The following is a 21,501-nucleotide window of genomic DNA, read 5'->3' as shown; positions in this document are numbered from 1 at the left end:
ACTGGAAGCAGAGATATCTGAAGTGGCCAAGTGGAAAACCAAAGGTAAAACTCAGCACCTGAAGTATTTCCATTCCAGCCCCTTGCCCAGCACACCCACCCACCAGTAGGGGTGGCTCTAGGGCAGATGCTACTAATTCTGATGGAAACTAAAATATAAAATCACCTCATTTTCTCAAGAAAACAATAAAACCATTCCCTTTGAATAGTTGTGCTACTGGCATTTATACACCAACAACTTTTCCCAAAACGTAACAAAAGTGAGTGTAGGCAGCAAGTGAACACAGACTGAGCCAAGTCTATACAAAAATAAAACAGGTTACCAACATGAAAGAATATATTTTGTTTTGAAGGCAATCCTCCTTGTGCAGGCTCAGGAGCTCTTGTCCAGTGCAGGATAAAAGCAACTGTGAACTTCAAAAGCTCTCCAGGCAATGTTTACACCCTTAGATTGGTGATTCTCAGTAACTGGATATTTTTGTTTTCTTGTGATAAACCTTGAAATATTGTGTGTTTTATTCCTCAGCACTTAATGTTAATTTAGAACTATCTTCTCCTACAAGGATGACATTCTAAAGTAATTTCTTGAGTCTCTTCTGGCCTCTGTGTTATTAGAATTCTCAAGTCTAGCACAACTGGAAGCTCTGCCACAATTTTCATATAGGAAACTGTTCACTTAATTACAGTTTCTGAATCTATCTCAGCATACATGTACTTGTTCCTGGACATCAAAAGACTGGCTTGAAAGTGCAATACCCTTGTCCTTGATATACACCCAGACAGCAACAGCCAAACCTCTGCCTGCCCAGGGAGTGGTTTTGGAGGCCACCAGCAGCCTGACACAAAGAGTGGCCAACCCTCAGCAAGAACTATTCTATGGTTTGTTAACATCAGGGCTTGGGATTTCTTAAAGGATGGAATCTTTAAACAAAGAGTTTTATTTTTCTGGTAGCACAGAAGGCACAGAGCTTTGGCAAAAGACCCTCACCCCCTCCTGACCACGAAGCACAGTAAAACAGACGTACTTGTTTCACCAGCATCCTCTTTTTCTCTTCATTCTGTTCATCTCTGGCTTGCAGATCTCTGTCAAACTGGGCTTTCATAGCTTGCATGTTCACCTCCAAACGCAGCTTGGCATCTTCTGTGGCCTGCAGTTCATCTTCCAGTTCCTCAAGCTGAGTTCTCATCTCTTCCACCTGTTGCTCCAAGGTTCTCTTTGACTTCTCCAGCTCATGGACCTAAGTGACAAACACTGGTCAGACCCTCTCCTTCAGGTACCTCAAATCAGCAATTTCTAACAGCAGAACAAGTCACTGTATGAACTCAGTGCAGTGTATTTTGTGATGCTCTAGGTTGGGCAATGAATCAGAACAGGCAGAGCAGCATCTCTAAGTCTGTATTAGAGAACCCAAGAAACATCTGTGCAGGTGAACTGTGCAGTGCTGCAGAAAGAGGAGTGAATAAAAGTAAGCCAGGCAAGCCCTTAAACCCAGTGCAGGTGCCACCAGCCACCGTGGGCAGTGGCCAGGCTTGCTGTGCAGACCTGATGAGGCTGGTGGAGCAGGAACCTGACCTGAGCCACCCACTTGCACCTGAGCTCAGCTCGCAGCACCAAGCAAGGCTTAACCACTGCACGGGGTCTGGGGTGAAGCAGAGGCCTCGCTCACACCCAGTGCTGTCTCAGTGCAGACACACTCCCCTTACCCAGGTGTAACAGGCCTGTTAGAAGTGTAAACCTGGTTCCTGGAGGAGACAATGCTGTGGGGCTGTAACAGGGGGAGGGCAGCAAAGGCCCTCAGCGAAGGTCGGGCGGCCTTTGCTGCCTCAGCGGGTGGAGGAGGGAGGACACTGAAGGGTCAGTTCTGTCCTGCCTTTGATTCAACCATGGCCTGGAACTCAGCTTGACCAAAGGTAACAGAAATCCTCATTATCCCTCACTAACATATGAAAAAATACCCCCACCAACATGAAAATGATGAAGTGGCTGCCCCTCCATCTATGACAGCAGCAACATGTAACCACTTACATCTGGCCACAGTCCCAGCTCCATTTATCCAAAAACTCACATTTGGAATCCTTCATGCAGAGGGTGAGAATACAACTTCTGAAGAGGCCTGATGCTAATAAGGATCACCCCCTTACTCTGAGCATTAATTCCTCAGCATTTTGGGCCATAAGTCACCTTTGGAATGACTGTCCTTGTGTCACACACACTTCCCCAGCCAGGGAGTTTTCCCGTGTTGTTCCCAGTATGAGGTTTGTAACAGAACAGGGTGTGCAAACATACTCACATTTTTGCCCACATCATCTTTAGAGCTCATTAAATCTTCCATATCTGCACGCAGCTGCTTGTTCTGTCTTTCAAACTCTTCCTTGGCTTCCACGGCTTCCTCCAAGGCCCGAGCCAGAGACAGTGCTTTGGTTTCCTTCTCCCTTGCTTCTGCCTCAGCACGATCCCTTTCCTCTGCATATCTGGCAGAAATGTTCTTTTCTTCTGCCAGCATCTGAACAGAAGAAACAATTAATCCATCTCTTAAGCTCTGTAATCAGGTCCTTCCTGCCTCAGGTGTTTCACTAAATGAGTGGTTAATGCTCTAAGTTTAACTGGCCTCCAGAAGCTGTCTAGTCTCTCAGTCTTGATCTAAGTGCCGGTAAGAAAACAGCTACAGCTACTCTGGGATTAAAGGAGGAGAGCAAGCTACTAATCAAGACTAAATAAGTTTCATATTATTTCCATCTTTCAGTCTTCAGATCCTTTCTTAGTCTGTCTTAAGGGATTATAATATTCGTAAGGTTTTGTTCCAATATAATTTCCTTTTTGTACAGGAGGAGCTTATTACTGGATCTAACAAGTCTCAAAGATGGTGTTTAACTCACTGAAACTGGAAGTGACAAGTTACTCTTAACAAAGGCCAACTGCTCACCAAAGATTTATCAATAACCACAGCAGTCAAACCCTTCTTTATACAAGGCTCAGTGACAATAAAAACAAGATGCCATTTAAAAATCATGGAAAGCAGCAAGATGGCAGGGAACTGCAGTACCTGATCAAACTTCTTCTGCTTTTTCTCCAGGTTAGAGACAATCTGGCGTTGATGATCCAGATCCACCATCAGGTCATCCAGCTCCTGCTGCAAGCGGTTCTTTGTCTTCTCCAGTTTGTCATAAGCCAGTGCCTTCTCCTCCAGGCGCTGGCTTAAGGACTCCATGTCCTTCAACAACTTCTTCTTGGTTTCCTCCAAGCCTTCAATGGTTCCCAAGTCATCGTCTACCTTTTTCTTGGCATCAGCCAGCTGAAATTTAATACAAGAAAGGAATGTCCCTCAGGGCATCACAAGAGGGAGAGAAAGGCATAGGGTCCAAAGTGCAAAACCAGGAACAGATGTCACTGGAAGCTGAAGGAACACAAAAACTGGGAGCAGGGCAAAGTCCTGCCCACTGCAGGTCATTGTACTCATTATTGCAATGGAGAAAGACCACAGGATATTTTATTCCCAAATGTGGTCTAGCACGTGTGTGTTACATGGTGTGCTTCCTGAAGGTGTGGGACCCCAATTCATCTCACCTGGGGTGTGCAGGCCTGACACAAGTCCTGCCACTCACAGCAGCTCACCTGTGACTGCAAGGCCAGCATCTGTTTCTCCAAGTTCTTTCTGGCCTCCTCTTCCTCTTCCTGCTGCTCTTGCAGATTGTTCTTCTCCTCTTCCAGCTGCCTTATCCTGCTGCTGAGGTTGAGTTTCTGGCGGGTTTCCTCCTGAAGCAGCTCCTGTAACACAGGCACAGTCAGAGTTCAGCCTGCTCACAGTGTGATAACTGTCAGGAGCTGGTACTTGAAACCTCTGGGATTGTAGATGGAGAGTTTCAGGTTTGATTATTTTTCTCACAGATTTTGGTACAAGGACAAGCTTATGACGACATCTGTAATTTGGGTTTTCAAAAAGACACTGATCATCCATTTGGGGCACACTGAAACCTTTATAAAGCATATTTCTGACCAGGGAATCCATGCCAGGGGCTGTGCTATAAATTAATTTTTCTGTCTTTAAAGGGACGAGCACAGAAAGCACCTTCAAAATATATTTTTCTTCTTTCAGACAAGCACATAGAGTACCTGTTTTAAAACACCTGGGAAGAATATATAGCAGCAAATTCTGCAATGGCACCATGCTTCCAAGTTTTTCTGCATTGTTTAAATATAAAGGTCAGTTTACAGGCAGCTGTAACGTGGCAGTGGAAACTTCTGCCACAGCAAAAACTCATGGAAGGTGTAACCACCATCCCGTCCCCTGTCCCCCATCCTGCTCCTTGTAGACCTCTCCAATTGTGATTAACAGTATTCAGGAGTTTTGTAGTTAAGTGGCCACTTTTATACAGGGAGAACAGAGTATACAGAAGTGATAAATACCTGCAGAAAGCTGAATTTTTAAAATTCAGAACCCAAACCTGACAGTTTGAACTTAAACAGTAAGAACTTCTACCCTGTATAAGACCCAGGGTATTGGTCCTCATGTCTTCCATATACCCCAAGAATATTATTGACATTAACATTCTACTTGGAAAGGGGTATTTTATTTGTTTCTTGTCTCCCACACAGACTTAGATATAAGAGAGAAACTGAAAGGCTACCAGCTATCAGGGAGTGAAGCCCAGGTAATGAAAAATCGGTTCCACATGTAGCTGAGCCATCATTATACATCACATTTCACTTGACTTAACAGGAAATGCAGCTTCTACCCATGGGACTTTCCAAACCATGAATGAAAATGTATTTTCTGTTAGCAGGCAGCATTTCCCTGAGGAACAAAGCTCCAGTGCCAAGTTCAAGCTTTGCTGAACACACACCTGGGTATCCTGAAGCTGAGACTCCAAACTGGCAGCATCCTTGGCAAACTTAATGCCTTTCTTCTCTGCTTCCTCCAGGAGACTGGAGACATTATCCAGCTCATTCTGCAAAGCAAGCAGTGTAAAGGTAACAGTGAGCACTGACTCAAAGCCCACTGGGAGCTGGAAATGCAGAACACAAAACCTCAACAAATTCCAGGCATGGCAAGACAACAACAGATCCCAAAACAGAGGGATAACCAGCTAAAAACACTGAAGTCTGGCTAGAAACTTCAAGTTGAATGTCAGTCTTGAACTGAAGTGGTACAACAAAACAAGACTTATTAGGTTCAGCTACTTAGCACAGCACATTCTGATACCTGCATTCATTCTTCAATGCTATTTTTAATTCTAGGACCATATATTTTATGAAATCATTAATCCAGGGATTACCAGGGTGGCAGCTGGGTTTAAAACATCACTGCAAGAGAAAAGGTTACTGCCAGGTGCCAAGTCTTAGTATTTTAGGCTATGCTACTTTTATATACAGTGAGAGACAGCTTGAAACCTTCCTCCAAAGAGAACTGGGCCATTCTCCTTTTGAAGTACTTTAGCTGGATTTACCTAAAGTACACATTGCTGTGGTTTAAATGTCAGCCATGGCTCAATTTTGCCTGTTTTCTCCATTTCCCAGGAAACTGGGCCTGTACTTGCAACCTCTACCTGCCAAGCTCCCAACTCTGAAGCACAAAAGCAAACCTGTGGCCACCATCAATCAGTACATTTTTGGTTATACCTATGGAAAAGCTCAGCTCAATCTACTCAATTCCACGAGTAAAAAACTCGTAGGCAAGCTGTCAGCAGCTGGGCTTCCCACAGGACTTGCTCTCTGGGATGGAAGCCATTTAAAAGCCACTTCAACTCTCACACAGCCCAGAAAGTTCAGGATTAACATCAGAGTTGCCCAGCTCTCTCCACCTGAGGCACATCACCACTTCGAGGCACCTCAAGTCCGTGACTGAGGTGACCTCCCATGTCCCCTACAGGTCATTTCTGCACATGGTTACAGCTTTTACCTTCTTGCCTGTTTTGCAGCAGTTTAGGACTTCCTTACCTGCAGTTTGTTTGCTTTCTCTGCCAGCTCCACCCTGAGCCTTTCCCCTTCTGTGACCTTTGCAGTCAGCTCTTGGACCTGAGCATCAAGTTTCTTCCTCTTGTGTTCAGACTCTGCCTTGACCTGCTGCAGCACCTTCACTTCACAGGCCAGCTCCTTGTTGTCGGACTCGAGGCCTTGCTTGTTTTTTTCGAGGTTTGCTTTGAACTAGGAAAGACAAAAGAGATTCAATCCTTTGTTACAGGTGACTATTTCCTGCTAAAAATCGTTCTGCAACTCAGGTTTACGAGTTCAAAGACAAATTAAGTGCTCAGCAAGTTGTAAGCAGAGGGAGTGTTTAAAATGCTGCCATGAAACATTCTCTCTGTGTCAGCCAAAGATGAGTTAATGCAAGTTATTCTGCTCTCACCCATCACAGGTACCAGCGAGGACCAGGAGATATGAGATGGGATTTGAGGGCTGTAAAATGACTGTTTTAGCAGCTCTGTAAGTGGGAAGGAATGTGCCCATTACCAGCTCAGCATGGCTCATCTCACAGAAATAAAAGGGAAGATATGAACCAAAGCTGCCCTGATTTGAGTAGGCAGAGCAGCCTGGAAGTGCAGAACAAAGAACTTCTCAGCACTGCACTGACATTTGTCAAAAACCTTTTCTAAAAAGTAATAACTGGCACACGGGATGTTTAAGTGTGATTCTTTCTATATCCCCAGAACTGACATCATCTTGTCACAGGACCCTTTGTTCAGATTGCAGGGTATTTCTCCATTTTTTTATGCTCTCATTGACAATATTTAATGAATAAGGAGCAGAAGGCATGCATGAGATCTTCAGGTGAATAAAGCTGGTGAAAATCAAGAGTTTAACTGCTACATTTCTCAGTTTAAAATACTAATGAAGCTTGTGAAGTATTCCCAACATAAAAAATATTATTCCAGGATATGAACTGTCCACATACATTTGTGACTGACCTAAACTATAATTTCACAAACTAGACACTTCTTTTTTTGGCAGAGTTGGAATAACTGTACTTCTGAACAAGACACTCAAGCTCCATGAGTAGGAGCTGTGTGATCCACGTGTGCCAAGACTGTCTGACAGCTGCAATATTGTCAAACCAGCAGGATAAATCTCATCCAGGTGCAATTGTGATGCATGTTTAGAAGACAACTCAGCTCTGCAGGTATCATGGAAGGGACCACACCACCTTTGGTACTTTTATAAAAAGTCCTGAAGCAGAAAATTCCTTTTCTTCTCACCCTTTTGGCCTGTTCCAGTTGCTCAGAGAGCTCTTCCAGGGCAGTGGCATGCCTCTGCCTGATCTCCTGGATCTGTGCTTCGTGGTTTTTGGTTTCCTCTTCGATTGCTTTCTTCAGTTCAGCCACCTCCTGCTCACGTTTTGTCCTAGAGGAAGCACCAAGGGTTAGCAAAAAATCAGCATTTCAGTCTTTTTTTAAAGATGAATTTCAGTGGTGCCTTCTTACACAGACACGTGCTCCTACCTCAGCTCCTGCTGTGCTGCAGTGGTATCCAAAGTATCTTCCAGTTCAGTTTTTAAAGCCTCCAACTCTTCACTTAAATCTCTTTTCTGCTTTTCTGCCTTGTTGCGTGAGGCCTTCTCAGACTCCAGGTCCTCCTGCAGTTCTGCAATTTGGGCCTGCAACTCTCTTATCACTTTCAGTGCATTGTTCTTCTGAACTGCTTCTTCATCACCTCTGGTAAATAGTGGCACAACAATTAATGGTATTTCATCTACTCTCAGAACAATCTATTTAAATTATCTACATAAACGAGAACTTAAATTTTCCATTAGAACAAAACAGACCTTCTAAAAAATCCCAGAATGATTTGGGTTAAGGGACCTTAAAGATCATCAAACTCCAATGCACTCCCTCCATGGGCAGGGACACCTTCCACTAGCCCAGGCTGCTCCAAGCCCTGTCCAACCTGGCCTTGGACACTTCCAGGGATAGATAACAGATATTATGGATAAAATCCCACTGTTACTCTCAACCATAGTGCTGCAGGTTACAGATGCATTCTCAGAATGATCAAGCTTTAGTTTACATTCAAATATTCCAATTTTCTCTTCCCACAAAACTGCCTACTTAAAAAAAAAAAAAAAAAAAAAAAGGATGTTTAGCTCATATCATAACATGTGACTGCAGGACTACCCCAGAAATCCAGACAAAGCCTGTCCTGCTAATCTCTGACAGAACTCTATTAAGGAAGACCCACTAAGAACTATCTGCTTTTCCCCTCCTGAGGCTGAATTCTGTGAGACTAAAAAGCTTCCAGAGCCCAAAAACTACTTTACCCTGGTGAAACCTCTGGGGTTTTTTTGCAGCTCTGCAGAGTAAGGATGCTGAGAGAGCACTGAATTCCTTTATTTTGCCATGTCTACACACAGCACAGGTGCCTAGAGATGCTCCAGCACAAATGAGAACTGGCCTATGTCCCAACACTCCCAGCTCCAACGTGCAGCCAAGCAAATTTTGGTTTAAAGCAGATTTTTCCCCCCGTTGTGCAGCCCCTGCCCTGACCTGGCCAGAGCAGCCTGCAGCTCCTCCTCTTTCTTGGCCAGCTGGATCTTCAGCTCCTCAATCTGGGCTTGCAGCTCAGCTATTTGGTCCTGCAGGTCTGTTGTTTCACCATCCAGTTTTCTTTTAGCTTTTTCTAATTCCTGGCGGGTCTTCTCCTCCTTTTTTAAGCGCTCTGAGGAAGCAAAGAATGAGATTGATAAATAATTTTTTCTCTTGTCACCCTCAGAAACTTTGGGGGCAGGGCCATGGGGTGGCAGGGAGGGTGGGAAGTTTAATTTATGCTGTCTCAATTCTTTCTCCAGGCTGAGAAAAATGAAACAGCAAAGGAGGACTGTGTGATTTAGTCAGAAAGTCAAGGTGAAGTCTGTGAATGGACAAAAAAAAAGTCTGAGATAAGGGAACAGAAACATAACCTCATCTTGGTAGGAAAGGAGTGGGACCTAACAGAGCAGCTGTCAGGCCAGATAATCACAGACATCAACATTCAAAAATGAAGATAAACTATGGGCTGGAAAAAAATGATGGCTTGCATGGCTTTGGAAGGGCTAGGCCAGACTCCAAAAGGTCTTCTGGAAAATAGTAAGCTTAAAGAAAACGTGGATAAACCATTTTTCCAAGTGTCTGTGCCACTAACTCACATCCCAGGGATATTTAGCAAGACTCTGCAACCCAGGGAGCTTCCTCCCAGTAACTTCCTTGTGTAGCCAAGACACTCCTGCCCTGAGGAATTCCTTGTGAAAACCCAAGTGCCACAGCCACCAAACACATTTACCTGACCTGCCTGGTGTCTGATTAAGACAATTCCTGCCTGAATTGTCCACAGTTACCTAATGAGCAGGGATGGAACAGATTTAAGTCCCAGGAAGGTTTTGCTTAGCAGAGCATTAACATAATTCTAAATGCATTGGCATAAACTGAAGTTATTACACTTGTTTGACACTTTGTGGATCCCCAGTGCAGGTATTTCTCTCACACCCTTCCTAAGTCTGCTACTGGATCAGGATCATGGTCAAGAATCACCTCCTACAGCCACCCAGGGCTATTTGGGATTTTCCAGACACCCTAAAGTACACTGCTCTTCTCCAAACAGCTTCTCGTTCCAAAACAAGAGCACTTTTCCCTCTGTTTTTACATTTTGTTCCTGGTCAGTGACAGTTAGAGCAGTGTCACAAGACCCAATTTTGTAACTGAGAAAGTTCCTAGCAAACTGAATTAATTTTTTTTCCCCAAATATCAGTGTCTAGCAGTGCCAAGACTCCAGCAGAGAGACCTTAATGGCTTCTTGAATCATCTCCAAGTGTAAATATCATTTTACTGTGCTTTACTAGCCAAGAAATTGCATGCTTTAAGCTTTAATTTCCATTTCTAAGGTCATCAGTCTTGGAACAGCACAATAACCAAACACATCTGTCAGGTCTCTAGTCCTGATTTAAGCACACAGCTACTCAAGCATTATTTTCCAGTGAGTAAAGCTTACTTAGACCCATCTTAAGGTCTCTGAATACAACTGTTAAAGACAAGGTACATCAATCACTTACTACCCCTATTAGTTCAATACTTTCCTATACTGATAAGGCTTTGCTATTCTTCCATAAGTACATCAGCTTTAAAATATGTAGCAAGACAGGCCATAACACACAAAGTGCAAAAACTATTTCCAAATTAGGGCACAGAGAGCAACTTTGCTTTATATTTTGCAACTTTGACTTGGCAGCTCATTAATGTTGCAAAATATCTATTTACAACAATAAGCAATTTAAAAAAAGAAACAATATAAAATGAGGAAAGGTTACATATGGGGCAGGTCTAGTCTGTGACAACACGGGCAAAACAGTAAGAAATAAATGGATGAAGAAATGAACTCTTCACAGAATGGTTTGAATTGGAAGGGACTTTAAAGCTCATCTTGTTCCAAACTCCTACCATGGGCAGGGACACCTTCCATCAGACCAGGTTGCTCAATAAAAACAAAGCATGATAAAATAAATAATATATAGAAATATAGTGCAGATAAAGCATTAAGAAAAGTAAAGCAATGGTGAATTGCTTATTAAAAAAAAATAGAATATGGGAAGTCTAATGAATCCTGCTGCCCTTCTTACAGAAATACATGGCTCTGATGTTGGTGTAGAAAAGTGAAGCAACTTCCTAAGATGTTTTACCTTGCCACTGATGGATGCCAACAGGAATTTCTAAATTTGTCTATAAATGAAATGGATTCTCAAAAACAAAAACCTGACGAGTTCAACAGGAGAAAGACTGAGCAGCCAGATGCAACATGGCTTGCAAGAGACAAATTTCCTTCAAGATTTAGCTCCAAATAACAGCTCTGAAGTATCTCCAGGCAAGGCTTCGCTTCCCAGAGCGGAGCAGGCACTGCAGACACTGTCCCAAGGGATCCATCCCCTCCTGGCACAATGGCCAGGCTGTTAATAGGCAAGGCCAGTCAGAACCAACCTTCCAAATCAGTGATCATCATCTCCTGCTTGTTCTTGAGTTTGGCCAAGTTTTTGGCCTTTTCTTCTTCTTCAGCCAGCTGAGAAGAACATTCAGCAATTCGATCCTCCATCAGCTTCTTTTCCTGGTTGGGAGGGAGGGGAAGGACAACTTGTAAAGCACCACCTGAAGAGGCCCTGGGCAATGCAAGAACTGAAGGTACAAAACCCACAGAGAGGTCTCTTAGAGCACATACAGATTTCATTTCAAGTGATTATCAATATGAAGGATCGAGTGGAATTGTTTAGAAAAACGAACATTTGTTTTCCACAAGAGGTTTGGAATTTAACACCCGGGAGGCCTGGGTTTAGGACAGCATTTGGAAACCTGTTTGCAAAGACAAACGGTAGCTATGATAGTTTCCAGCTCTTGGATTTGGAAGAATCATGAAACTGGAAAGAGTGCACGACAAATAATTCCCTTGGGAATGTCAGTTCAAATGAATCTCCAGTGCCCACAAGTCCTCAGGTGCACATTTTACAGATAATGTAACAGCAGGCTCCAGCTGAGAGCTGTCACTTGGCACCTCTATTCCCTGTGTGCAGTATCTCCACCATGCACACTACTGGTCTCACCTTCAAAAATTTGGAATTTTGGTCCTCCAGCAGTAGGATCTCTTCCTCCATCTTCTTGATCTTCGCCTCAGCTGTCACTTTTTCAAGCTGCAACTTCTGTCGAGCTCCCTCCTCCTCATCGAGCTGCTCCTCCAGGTCCTGGGAAGAAAAGGCAACTGCATCTGTGCATCTTCCAGGCTACCCATGTGGTAACTTTTTTTTTTTTCTTTAAACTTAGTGACAAAAATGAATTATTTTAAAAAGCCACCTGCCCTACCACACACTAAACCCACATTTGCTTTGTTAGATTCATTTACAGCATCAATGATCTGGGAATGAAATTAAGGGCCATGTGATACACATGGAATTTCTGGTGCTCTGTATTTCAGCTTTGGCTGAAGTGTGCTGTCTAGGAAACACACACTCATTTCAACAGTCTTTCACCTTTTTAATTCCAATTATAAAATAAAAAAAATGTAATTAATGATAATTATTTTGAGAGACAGGTTAAGTTCTCAGGCACTCCCTTTTTCAGGGACCCTGTCATTCAAAAGGTAGCATCTAAATAACATGATTTTCACAAAAAAACCCATCCAAGTATTTGGAGGAGAGGACATTGTCTGCAGTTTTGTAAAAGTCAAATGAAAAATATTCTTCATGATATTCATTGGATTTCAGTCAAAAAGGAACATCTCTCTCACAAGTGACATCATCTGGTCAGTCTGGTCATTCCTGGTTCCTTCCCTCTCAGAAGCATTTGCTATCTTTAAAGGTCTTTAAAGAATTTAATTCTTAAAAAAAGAATTCTTCTTTAAAGAATTTCTCCTTTATAAATACCAACAGGGCATCCTGACTTTCTCTCTCTCCTCACCCTCATGTATCTAGAGACACATGAAGCTCATCAAACTGAACACAGGGAGAGGATTTAAAAATTCACTTATTCCACTAAGGAGCAAATTCCTCCATGCTGTGAAGGTGCTGAGGGAGCCTCCCCATCCTTAACTGCCCTTTTCCATTTCCAGCTCCTGAGAATCATACCTGAATATGGCCCTGCATTTTCTTTTTCTCATTCTGCAGTATTTGGTTTCTTTCCTCTTCTTCCTCAACCCTGGACTCCAAATCATGGAGAATTTCTTCCAACTCTTGTTTTTTGGCAGCCAAGCGAGCCCTCATCTCCTCAGCTTCTGCAAAGAGCTCTGTCTCAGCCTGGAGCTGCTCTGCAAGAATGTTCTTCTCTTCTAGAAGCTGCAGACATACACAAATGAAGTAAAACTTTAAAAATGACACTTCAAAGTCTCTTGTGAGAGATTATACATATGACAACTACAAAGTTACTTAAAGGCCAAGTTCTGCTCCAATTTTTGATTCCCTGGTCAACATCCCAAGCCAAAGACTTTGAGATGGGATTTTAGCTGCAGTTCAGAAGACACCAGTTGTGGTAGTGGGGCTACAGCAATATCCCCCAGTTTAAGGAACAAATCCCTCTGCACCTCCTCCACCTTCCCTGTTCTACCAGCAGCAAAAAGATGAGGGAAGTGCCCATTTCCTGGACTGTTCCTCGCACTCATCCCTGCAGTGGCAGAGCAGTGCCATGGAACACAGGACTTCTTGCCAGTCCCAATCCCGACCCCTGAGGATACAACTTGTCACTGGCCTCCACTTGGACATCAGCCTGTTGACTGCAACCCTTTGAGTGCCACCATCCAGCCCATTCCTTATCCAGTGAGTGTCCAGTTTGGAGACAAGGATGTCGTGCTGGACATGTCAAGTGCTTTGCACAGGCCCAGGCAGGTGACATCAGGTGCTCTTCCCTTCTCCACCAACACTGTAACCCCATCACACAAGACCACCAGCTTTGTCCAGTTGTCATAACTGTTTCCCCACTCCTTACCCAGCCCATGCACAGACTGCCACTGCCACTGAAGTTCTCCTGTAAGCTAGGAAACATGATGTTTAACCTGCACCCCTGCAGGAACAGCTCATGCTGTATCTTCCAATTCCATATTCCTGGTGACTGTGAAAGGACTCAGCTCTCCTGATCCTCAGTGCTTTTGCTCCCCAGTGTCTCCCAACATGGTTTTGTGGGATAACTCACGTCCTAGATATCAAATGCTGATCTTAGACACCAACCTGTTGATGTTTCCTCTCCATTTCTTCAAGTTCTGCCTCCACTTTTGTCTGTTTTTCTTTCACCTTCATGAGCTCCTCATCCTTGGCTTGAAGTTCTTCTTCTTGACGAGTGACCTGAAGAAGAGGCTTCACCTGCAAAGATTTGAAAAGAACGAGTGAGAAGCTGCACTCACCTATTTATAGGTGAATATAACAGAAGAGAACATCAGGAACCTTCGTGAAGACTCTCCACCACTGCCAGTGCCTGAGCTTTAGATATGCAGCACAGTTCCTCTGCAGGATTTTCAGTGCACTCAGCTGCTGCTGTTTCTTTGCAAAGGCCCTGAAAGACAGACAGAGCAAAAAGTTCGTGTTAAATGCAGCTGATCACATGTCCATGTTTTTAATTTTTATGTTACCCAACTCTAGAAAACTGCAGACCATGAATAGGCTTATAAATAAAGTTTCAATGACTACACTGATTTGAGTTCTCACTCCTATGAAGAGTCAGAGCAAGAGCTGGAATCACCATTTCAGAAAAACAATTACAAATGCTATTTATTCTTACTTTTAACAGGTTTTTTTCTTAAAAAAGACTAAATCAGGATGGATTAAACACTCTGATTTCAAAAAAAGTCGCCTTCCAGAGTATTTCCTGGACTTTCAGAGACTTTCTTTGCAGCCACTGTAAAGAGCTGCATGGGTCACATGAGTGAGGAAAGGAGATATCAAGGAATGAAGGTGCAAATTCTTATTAGGTAAAAACTGACTAATATCCTGGATACAGCTACAGCTTATCAAGCAAGACACTAAGAAAATCTCTCTTGAAATGGAAGTTTTGATGCACAGCTCCCTATCAAAGAAGCTTAGGAGACCCAAAAGAAGATCCAACCACAGGAGTACACATACTTCCTGGCCAGGTACCCTCTGCACACTGCCTGGAAGAAGATGATGATGTCTGTGATCTTCAGATCCCTCTCTTCTTCCAAGTGTGCCAAGACACCAGCTCGGAAGAAGATCTTGCTCTGGCCAATTCTGTATAAGTTGGGGTCCAGCTCCAAGGCTCTGATCTAAATGGACAGGTGAGCACATTGTTGTTACACCAAGAAAAGGGTAACTTTTGTTACAACTTTTCAGTGTTTTGCCAACATTTAAGTATAAACACTTACCATACGCTCACAGGCTTGTTTACCATCCATGAAACCTTTTGGAATTGCATTGGGAGTGAGGATCTCATACCTTTAAGGCAAGTGAAAAAGCACTTTTACATTCAACGAGAAGCTGTATTATTTCAAATATAAATGTATAGCATAAGGCTATAGTGACAAGTGCATGGTTAAGGAATTTCTCCAGGAAGTTTTTCCAGCAGGTTGTTTCCCCTTCCCCTACTGTCTTTAAAATAAACTTGGAGTATTTAACTGCTTCAAGTTTGACCTCCACATGGGTTTTGATTTTCTTCGAGCAGGGTTGGGGGAGGAGGGAGGGGTGTGGGGTTTCTTCAATTATTTAATAAGGAACTTTAGCTCCTAAGAACTCAAAGACTGTTTCTGCTGTTACCTCTGTCTGAATTCCTGGAACACTATCCTGTTTGGAAATCCTTGTCGACAGATCCTTATTCCTTCCAAAACACCGTTGCACCGGAGCTGATCTAGAACCAGATGTGGATCCAGTTTTCCAGCCTGGACAAAACAAAACAAGCATGAGTTTTAGTCTTTCAATTGGTATTAGTGAAAAACCAACTCCTAACTTTTCGTACTGCTCAGAGCTGCAGAGTCAGGCCAGGTGGAAGCCAGACAAGCTATTTGACACAGTTGGGGTAACAAAAGCCTGACACCTGACATCCAAATTGTTCCTGTTTTTATACATCAAGATAAATGGATAACTCCAGAGCACCACCCTAGAGGAAAGCAGACAGTACCACAACATCACTCAAGAATACTTGGACATCCAGCCTAATTTAACCATTAACACTCTGATGGGAATGAACTGGGTTGCAACTCAGTGTTCACAAGTTCCATATGTTATGAAAACTGCTGTTTGTCAATAATGAACATTTAGTACACAAGCTTCTGAAAACAGAACTTCCTCCAAGGCACAAGTATTTTACAGGTTATTTACTGAGAGATGTTATGCATCTAATAGGAACAAGGATAGTAAGTGGTATTTGCCACCTGACTTGTATCCAAGTGAACGTTATCCTTTATTCTGCTCTGGAACTGGTTGGAGATTAGACAAAAGTTCTTCCCCCAGAGGCTGGTTGGGCACTGCCCAGGCTCCCCAGGGCAGTGGGCACAGCCCCAAGGCTGCCAGAGCTCCAGGAGGGTTTGGCTGATCCTCTGGGGCACAGGGGGTGACTCTTGGGGATGGGCCTGTGCAGGGCTGAGGGTTGGACTCAATGATCCTTGTGGGTCCCTTCCAGCTCAGCATATTCTGGGACTCCGTGATATGTTTTTTGTGGAGATTTAGCAGAAAATATCTTTAAAGTCTCCTTAAGCATCACACATTTACATTTAGAGGATGTACATGTGGGGATCTGTCTTGCCAAGCTGTGCATTGACCCTGTGCCTCCACCCAACGAGTTTGTCTTCAACCACTGGCAAATTGTACACAGTAAATAGAGCCACCCAAGTGCCTCCTGGGAGACACTGGACTATCACACAGAATCCCAGAATCAACTAGCTTGGAAAAGACCTCTGAGATCATCAAGTCCAACCTCTGACTTATTTTATAATTTTATTATTATCATTATTATTACATATTAATTATTGGATTGGCCCAACTCAAGGCCTTGTATATGTTTTTAAAGTCAAACCCCTTTGATGAGCTCGTAGCACGAGCCTGGGCTCTTACACCTCCCAAACAAACTCAGCACTTTGTTTTTCAAGCTCCTCTCCACAAAGACAACGGTCTAAATCAGGGGATGTGCAGGGAACTCATCATGGCCGGGCTTCACGAACAAAGATTTGGGAAGGGCTCTGCCCACATTTGTTACAAGCACGCTGGTGGCTAAAAAGGCCAACACGAGCAGGGAACACCAAGGGGATATTTATCAGTGTGAGATCCGTGGATTCTGACTGCAAGAGGAAGGCCCAGACTCCTTCTCCTTCCAGCCTTCCCAGAGTCACACCCAGAGGGAGGCAGGTGAAGAGCAGGGCTCAGGGGAGGGGGGAGCAGCCCATACCCTCTTCTCGTGGTTGGGGATGATGCAGCGCACGAAGTTGGGGTTGGTGTTGCGCAGCGTGGCCATGAGCTTGGTGAGGGACTCCTTGTAGAGCTGCCCCACGGTGCGGAACATGCCCTTCTTGGTCTTGTACGCGGAGCCAAAGGCCGTCTCCGTGATGCCGGTGACCTGGTCCAGCCCCACGATGCGATCCACTGGGAAGGACGAGAGGACACAGGTCAGTGGGCTCGGATCCGTGCCGGGAGCGAGGGCAGGCGGGAGGAGGAGCGACAGTGCAGCAGCAGAAGCTTTGCGGGACAATGACAGAGGTGCCGTCGGAAGGCAAGGCAGGGACGGGGGACACTGTGCACAAGCTTTGGGACCAAAAGCCACAAACTTATCCAGCAGAAGAGTGTAGCTTTAGTTAGGTACAGACTGAAATATCCAGCTCTTTACTTGCAGTTCTACATGACCAGTAAAGCTATTTTCTTTGTTTTAAATCGGCTTTATAGAGATAAAAAAAAAAAAAAAAAAGCTGCCTGGAAACTGGCAATTATTGGAATTCTTACAATGCAAAATATTTCTGGGTTGAACATTTGGAATGACACATCTGTGTGTATTTGCTTCGAGTGAAGAGTCACTTATGACAATTATATAGATTAAATCTGAGTTTCATTGAGTATTCAAATGTGTTTTCATAAAAATTTACAGAAGAATTGGAAATGGTGTTATTTCAGTGATGAGGGAAAAAAGTATCTGGCAGAATTCTGCTAGGCTGCTATTTTGAAGAATTCTTTCCATTTTATTACAACTACAAAGAAATCCCTAGACAAAAAACAAGTTTCAAACCAGGAACACTCCACACCAAAGCACTTCAAAGCTGCCATAAAGCATCACAATGGAGATTTTTCTTTGATTTTTTGAACATTTTGGGTAAGGATCCCTACAGTTCATTCTTCAGAAGCACAGATTTGAAATCTGACTGCCAACATTAAAACCTTAAAAGGTGATTCCATGTGCATGTCAAGAATTATGTAAACAGTTCACTAAAAAATACAAGAGGTGGCTTAACACCTTTAATAATTATTGCTGGTGTTTCTTAATGCTGAACAAACACCCAAAATATGTGGGTTCCCAATGAAATCCAAACTGGCCAGCCAGAAACAAGCAACTATTTGTAGGCTACAGCTTCAATTTTGTGAAGTTATTTTATCCTTTAAACCAAAGCAGAGGCAGTTATGCTTTGCTACCAGAATTAGTTTTGTATCTGACAAGTAAGTGAAACTATTTTATTTCCTCCTTGTACTCAACTGGTTTTCAAAAGTCCATTAAAATAAAAAAGAAAATTTAAAGCAGAAAAACACAGGGCAACAAGTTTGAGTAATCAGTTGTAGGTCTTGCCTGGAGTACAGAGCAGAGCCCAGCTCCTCCACATGGTTTTGAACACAAGAATCTGCAGTTTATTAAAGTTAGAAAAATAAGTAGGTGGCAAGGTGTTCATAAATCGTATCACAAATTTTTACTCTGAAGCAGAATTCTGCTCTAAATCAGACATGGGACAGAAATTAATGGAAATCAGTCCCATAGAAGATGAACACAACAGCTTGTGAATATGAGGAACCTGCCCCTAACCAGCCCCACTAAGGACTGGAAACCCCCAGCTTTGGTTGGGAGGTACTTTTTAGATTCAGTAAAGAGATCTGATACTTGTGCATTTTTGTTTTGCTCCCCTCCGTGCTCCAGCTTGAAGAGGGTGATTTCTCTTTCCACCAGGATTATTAAATCTAAGTTTTCCCTACAGTGTAAAAGCAGTCACTGAACTGCAGGACTGGACCATCGTCCCCTGGCTGAAGGCCCCGAGCCCTCCCGGAATTACTTTAGGAACACCATGAGCCTCCTCAGGGATGGGATGTACCAGGAGCAGTGGAAAATAAACCCAAGTAAAGGCTGAAAGTCTGAAGGCACCACCTTCAATATTTCTAAACCTGGGGAGAGGAATACAAGGAGGATGAGGAGGTTGAATAAAATATTGAAAGTGTATTCAAAGACATTCCAAGCAAGTGGGTTTGTTGATTTCTCAATACCTCACAAAACACGTGCTGTTTATACAACGGGGAATATTAAAATTAAGAGGTTTTTAAACAAAAGAACAATTCCAACAAGTCTGGAAGAAGTTTTATTTCACTTACTACCCCCACTACAACTGCAGCACTCATTCTGATACTTCAACACATTCTTCAGCTCTCCTCCCAAAAGCACACAGCCACGTTCTAGAACATTGCAGAGTTTTGTCAATGTTGGACTGCAGAAAGAAGCTTGATAAGTGTTACAAAGCTTATGCATTCTCCCAAATGCTTGGAGCCACCAGAATTGTCACTTAAGAAGCAATTCTACATCTCCTCATGGAACTAGGAAGCAACAAACCTTGTCATCTGCAATGCATAACTGGAGATGCTATGTGTGTTTGCAGCAGCAGCCGGACAGGAGCACTCAGGGACTGCTGGCCTGTGGGGGTTTGACCTAAATCCAGCATGAAATGAGAAGTTCATGCAAGCCTACGAGCAAAAATGGATTTTCCTGTAGATACAACAGCCCTGCCTTTAGTAGGCCTACTGTTTTATATCCATTCACCTGGTGGCTCATGAAGACCAGTAATATTGTCATAGAAACAGGCTCTCTGAATATTCTGAATCTCTAAGGCAGAGAAACAGCAGAAACAGAAAGACAGAAGAGCAGATACACAAGACACTTCAGTTAGTAAAAACAACAGGTTCATCAATTGCAAATAGACTTAACTGCTACAAAAGCAATTAGGCCACAACATATTCCATGCACATTTCAATTATCTGTGGAAGCAGGTTTTGAATATTTGGACCAAAACACTTGTGTGGGTACTCAAAAAGAAAGGAGCAGATGCAGATGCCCAACCAAAAAGTTCTTTATCTATTCATTAAAGCTGCTCTCTGTGACTGAGGAGAGTAAGAAGGAAACTCAGTATTAACCTACAGCACCATCTTTCTTTATCACAAGCTTCATTTCCTCCTCAAATAACAAACTACAGGATTTATACACTGTGACATGTAAATACACTCTAATTAACATACTGTGATGCTAAAACTAGAAAAGTCTCTGCTAAGTTTCTATTTGGCTATTTCTGCTTCTTGGAGTATTTTGGTAAAAGTATTGATAAATACTTCCAGGTGATATGCAGGTAAACTGGCTGAGCAGCAGTGCACAGTTAAAACAGGAATATACTGCATTTGATTTTAAAATGTAATAACACTGCTATGGCTATTAATGGAATTTATTTTAGGAGATGTGGGTTTCCAGGGTATCCCCCACCACTGCACATGAAACAACTGTGCTGGTGCTCACATAAGGCAATGTTTTATTAACAGGAAGAATCACTCCAGCTGTTCACATTTAGGACTCTACTGCAGCAAGTCCCAACTAAGTTTGGACAAGATTCCACGTGAAATTCGACCCAGAGTAACAAGTAATAAGTGAATATCAGTTCAAATAATGAACATGAGAAGCAGCTACTCAGAAATGGTACATGTGCAAGGGACCAGAGGTGCGACCCAACTTCCTCGTCGTACTCGTGGCACTAAATAAGAGAGAAAGTGCTGCAGATATTTACAATGGAGAGGGTGGAGGGTGAGGAGGCACAAAAAATTTAAACTCATCCAGCAAGGTTAAATCACTACCAACACGTGCTCAGAGCATGATCTCTCACCATCCTTCCAGAGCTCAGCAACGAACTTGTCGGACGACTGGTGCAGGAGCGTGGCCACGTTGTCGTTCAGGGGGTCCATGTTCTTCATCAGCCACTCATCTGCCTTGTAGTCCACCTGCAGGGGCAGAGGGACAACCAGCTGCAGGTTTGTACTGGCCAGCACCACAACCAGCTTTCAGATCACTACAGTGGTGTTTTTCTCCTGTTCTCAATGCTCGTAATCATTAAGGTTGGAAAGGATGTCCAAGATCAGAGTCCAACCTTGCCTGTCCACACCAACCTTGGGTGTCCATAGTTGGCCTCTTCCAAACAGCTCAAAGTACCACAGAAGGCTGTTATTCTTTTGAAAGAGTAAATGGGTGTTTTCTTAAAAATCCAGTCATCTTTTTGCTTACTCATAGCCAGGTGTACATTTGCAGCCTGATGTTGTAAGGTTGACTGTGAAGATATAAAACCAACTCTAGGAGAGATCCTAATTTTACTTATCTAAATCACTAGAGAATAAATTAATTTCCCTATAGTAGTTATATTTAAACACTTTGTTCTATAAGGAAAACAAAGCTCTTATCTCAGAAGAACCAAACCTGTGGTTTGCAATTAAACCACAGTTCAGCAGCTGAAAACTCAATGAGAGAAACATGGGTTTCCTTCCAACCCAAAAGAGAGCCCTAAAATGCCCTAATTCCACCAAAACCTCTGCACAGATTAGCATGGCTTTGCTTCAATCAAACCAAAAGTTTTCTATTTTTGGATAAAGGCTCTGGAAGGAAAGACACATTTAACTACTTCCAGCATCCAAAACCAAACCAGATCATTATCTCAGGACTTCTTGCAGGAAATTATTCCTGTTTTGAAGGAATACACGTTCTGACCAGAGACTGCAAAATGCCTTCTGTCAGAGGAAGCTCTGGAATGCCAGTATTCCAAAAATGCCCACTCAGTTTGGCAGAAATAAACCATTCTTTAGAACAA

At 43.1% G+C, this 21,501-nt stretch overlaps 1 protein-coding gene across 4 annotated transcripts in view; it reads right to left on the bottom strand.

Annotated features, from left to right (window-relative positions):
* MYH10 (myosin heavy chain 10) overlaps window positions 1-21,501 on the bottom strand; it is a 99,346-nt gene that overhangs the window by 8,203 nt on the left and 69,642 nt on the right. For 2 of the 4 annotated variants that reach the window (XM_027742271.2, XM_027742272.2), the window contains 20 exons: window positions 20,530-20,644; window positions 19,425-19,487; window positions 16,815-17,008; window positions 15,191-15,312; window positions 14,803-14,872; window positions 14,543-14,703; window positions 13,868-13,976; window positions 13,655-13,786; window positions 12,563-12,769; window positions 11,546-11,683; window positions 10,932-11,055; window positions 8,475-8,646; window positions 7,434-7,646; window positions 7,191-7,335; window positions 5,935-6,141; window positions 4,842-4,946; window positions 3,613-3,765; window positions 3,044-3,292; window positions 2,291-2,503; window positions 1,025-1,237 (listed from right to left, as the gene is read on the bottom strand). In XM_027742271.2, the coding sequence (XP_027598072.1) occupies window positions 1,025-1,237; window positions 2,291-2,503; window positions 3,044-3,292; window positions 3,613-3,765; window positions 4,842-4,946; window positions 5,935-6,141; window positions 7,191-7,335; window positions 7,434-7,646; window positions 8,475-8,646; window positions 10,932-11,055; window positions 11,546-11,683; window positions 12,563-12,769; window positions 13,655-13,786; window positions 13,868-13,976; window positions 14,543-14,703; window positions 14,803-14,872; window positions 15,191-15,312; window positions 16,815-17,008; window positions 19,425-19,487; window positions 20,530-20,644 (3,105 nt within the window). The remainder of the gene's footprint in view (window positions 1-1,024; window positions 1,238-2,290; window positions 2,504-3,043; window positions 3,293-3,612; window positions 3,766-4,841; window positions 4,947-5,934; window positions 6,142-7,190; window positions 7,336-7,433; window positions 7,647-8,474; window positions 8,647-10,931; window positions 11,056-11,545; window positions 11,684-12,562; window positions 12,770-13,654; window positions 13,787-13,867; window positions 13,977-14,542; window positions 14,704-14,802; window positions 14,873-15,190; window positions 15,313-16,814; window positions 17,009-19,424; window positions 19,488-20,529; window positions 20,645-21,501) is intronic. The other 2 variants (XM_027742273.2, XM_027742274.2) reach the window with 1 other exon arrangement.

This window comes from Pipra filicauda, unplaced genomic scaffold (genome assembly GCF_003945595.2).
Source record: "Pipra filicauda isolate LSUMZ 115617 unplaced genomic scaffold, ASM394559v2 scaffold80_size11013439_pilon, whole genome shotgun sequence".
In the NCBI taxonomy this organism is placed as follows: domain Eukaryota; kingdom Metazoa; phylum Chordata; class Aves; order Passeriformes; family Pipridae; genus Pipra; species Pipra filicauda.
The sequence above is the reverse complement of the archived record's forward strand: the minus strand, read 5'-3'. Positions and strand labels throughout refer to the sequence as shown.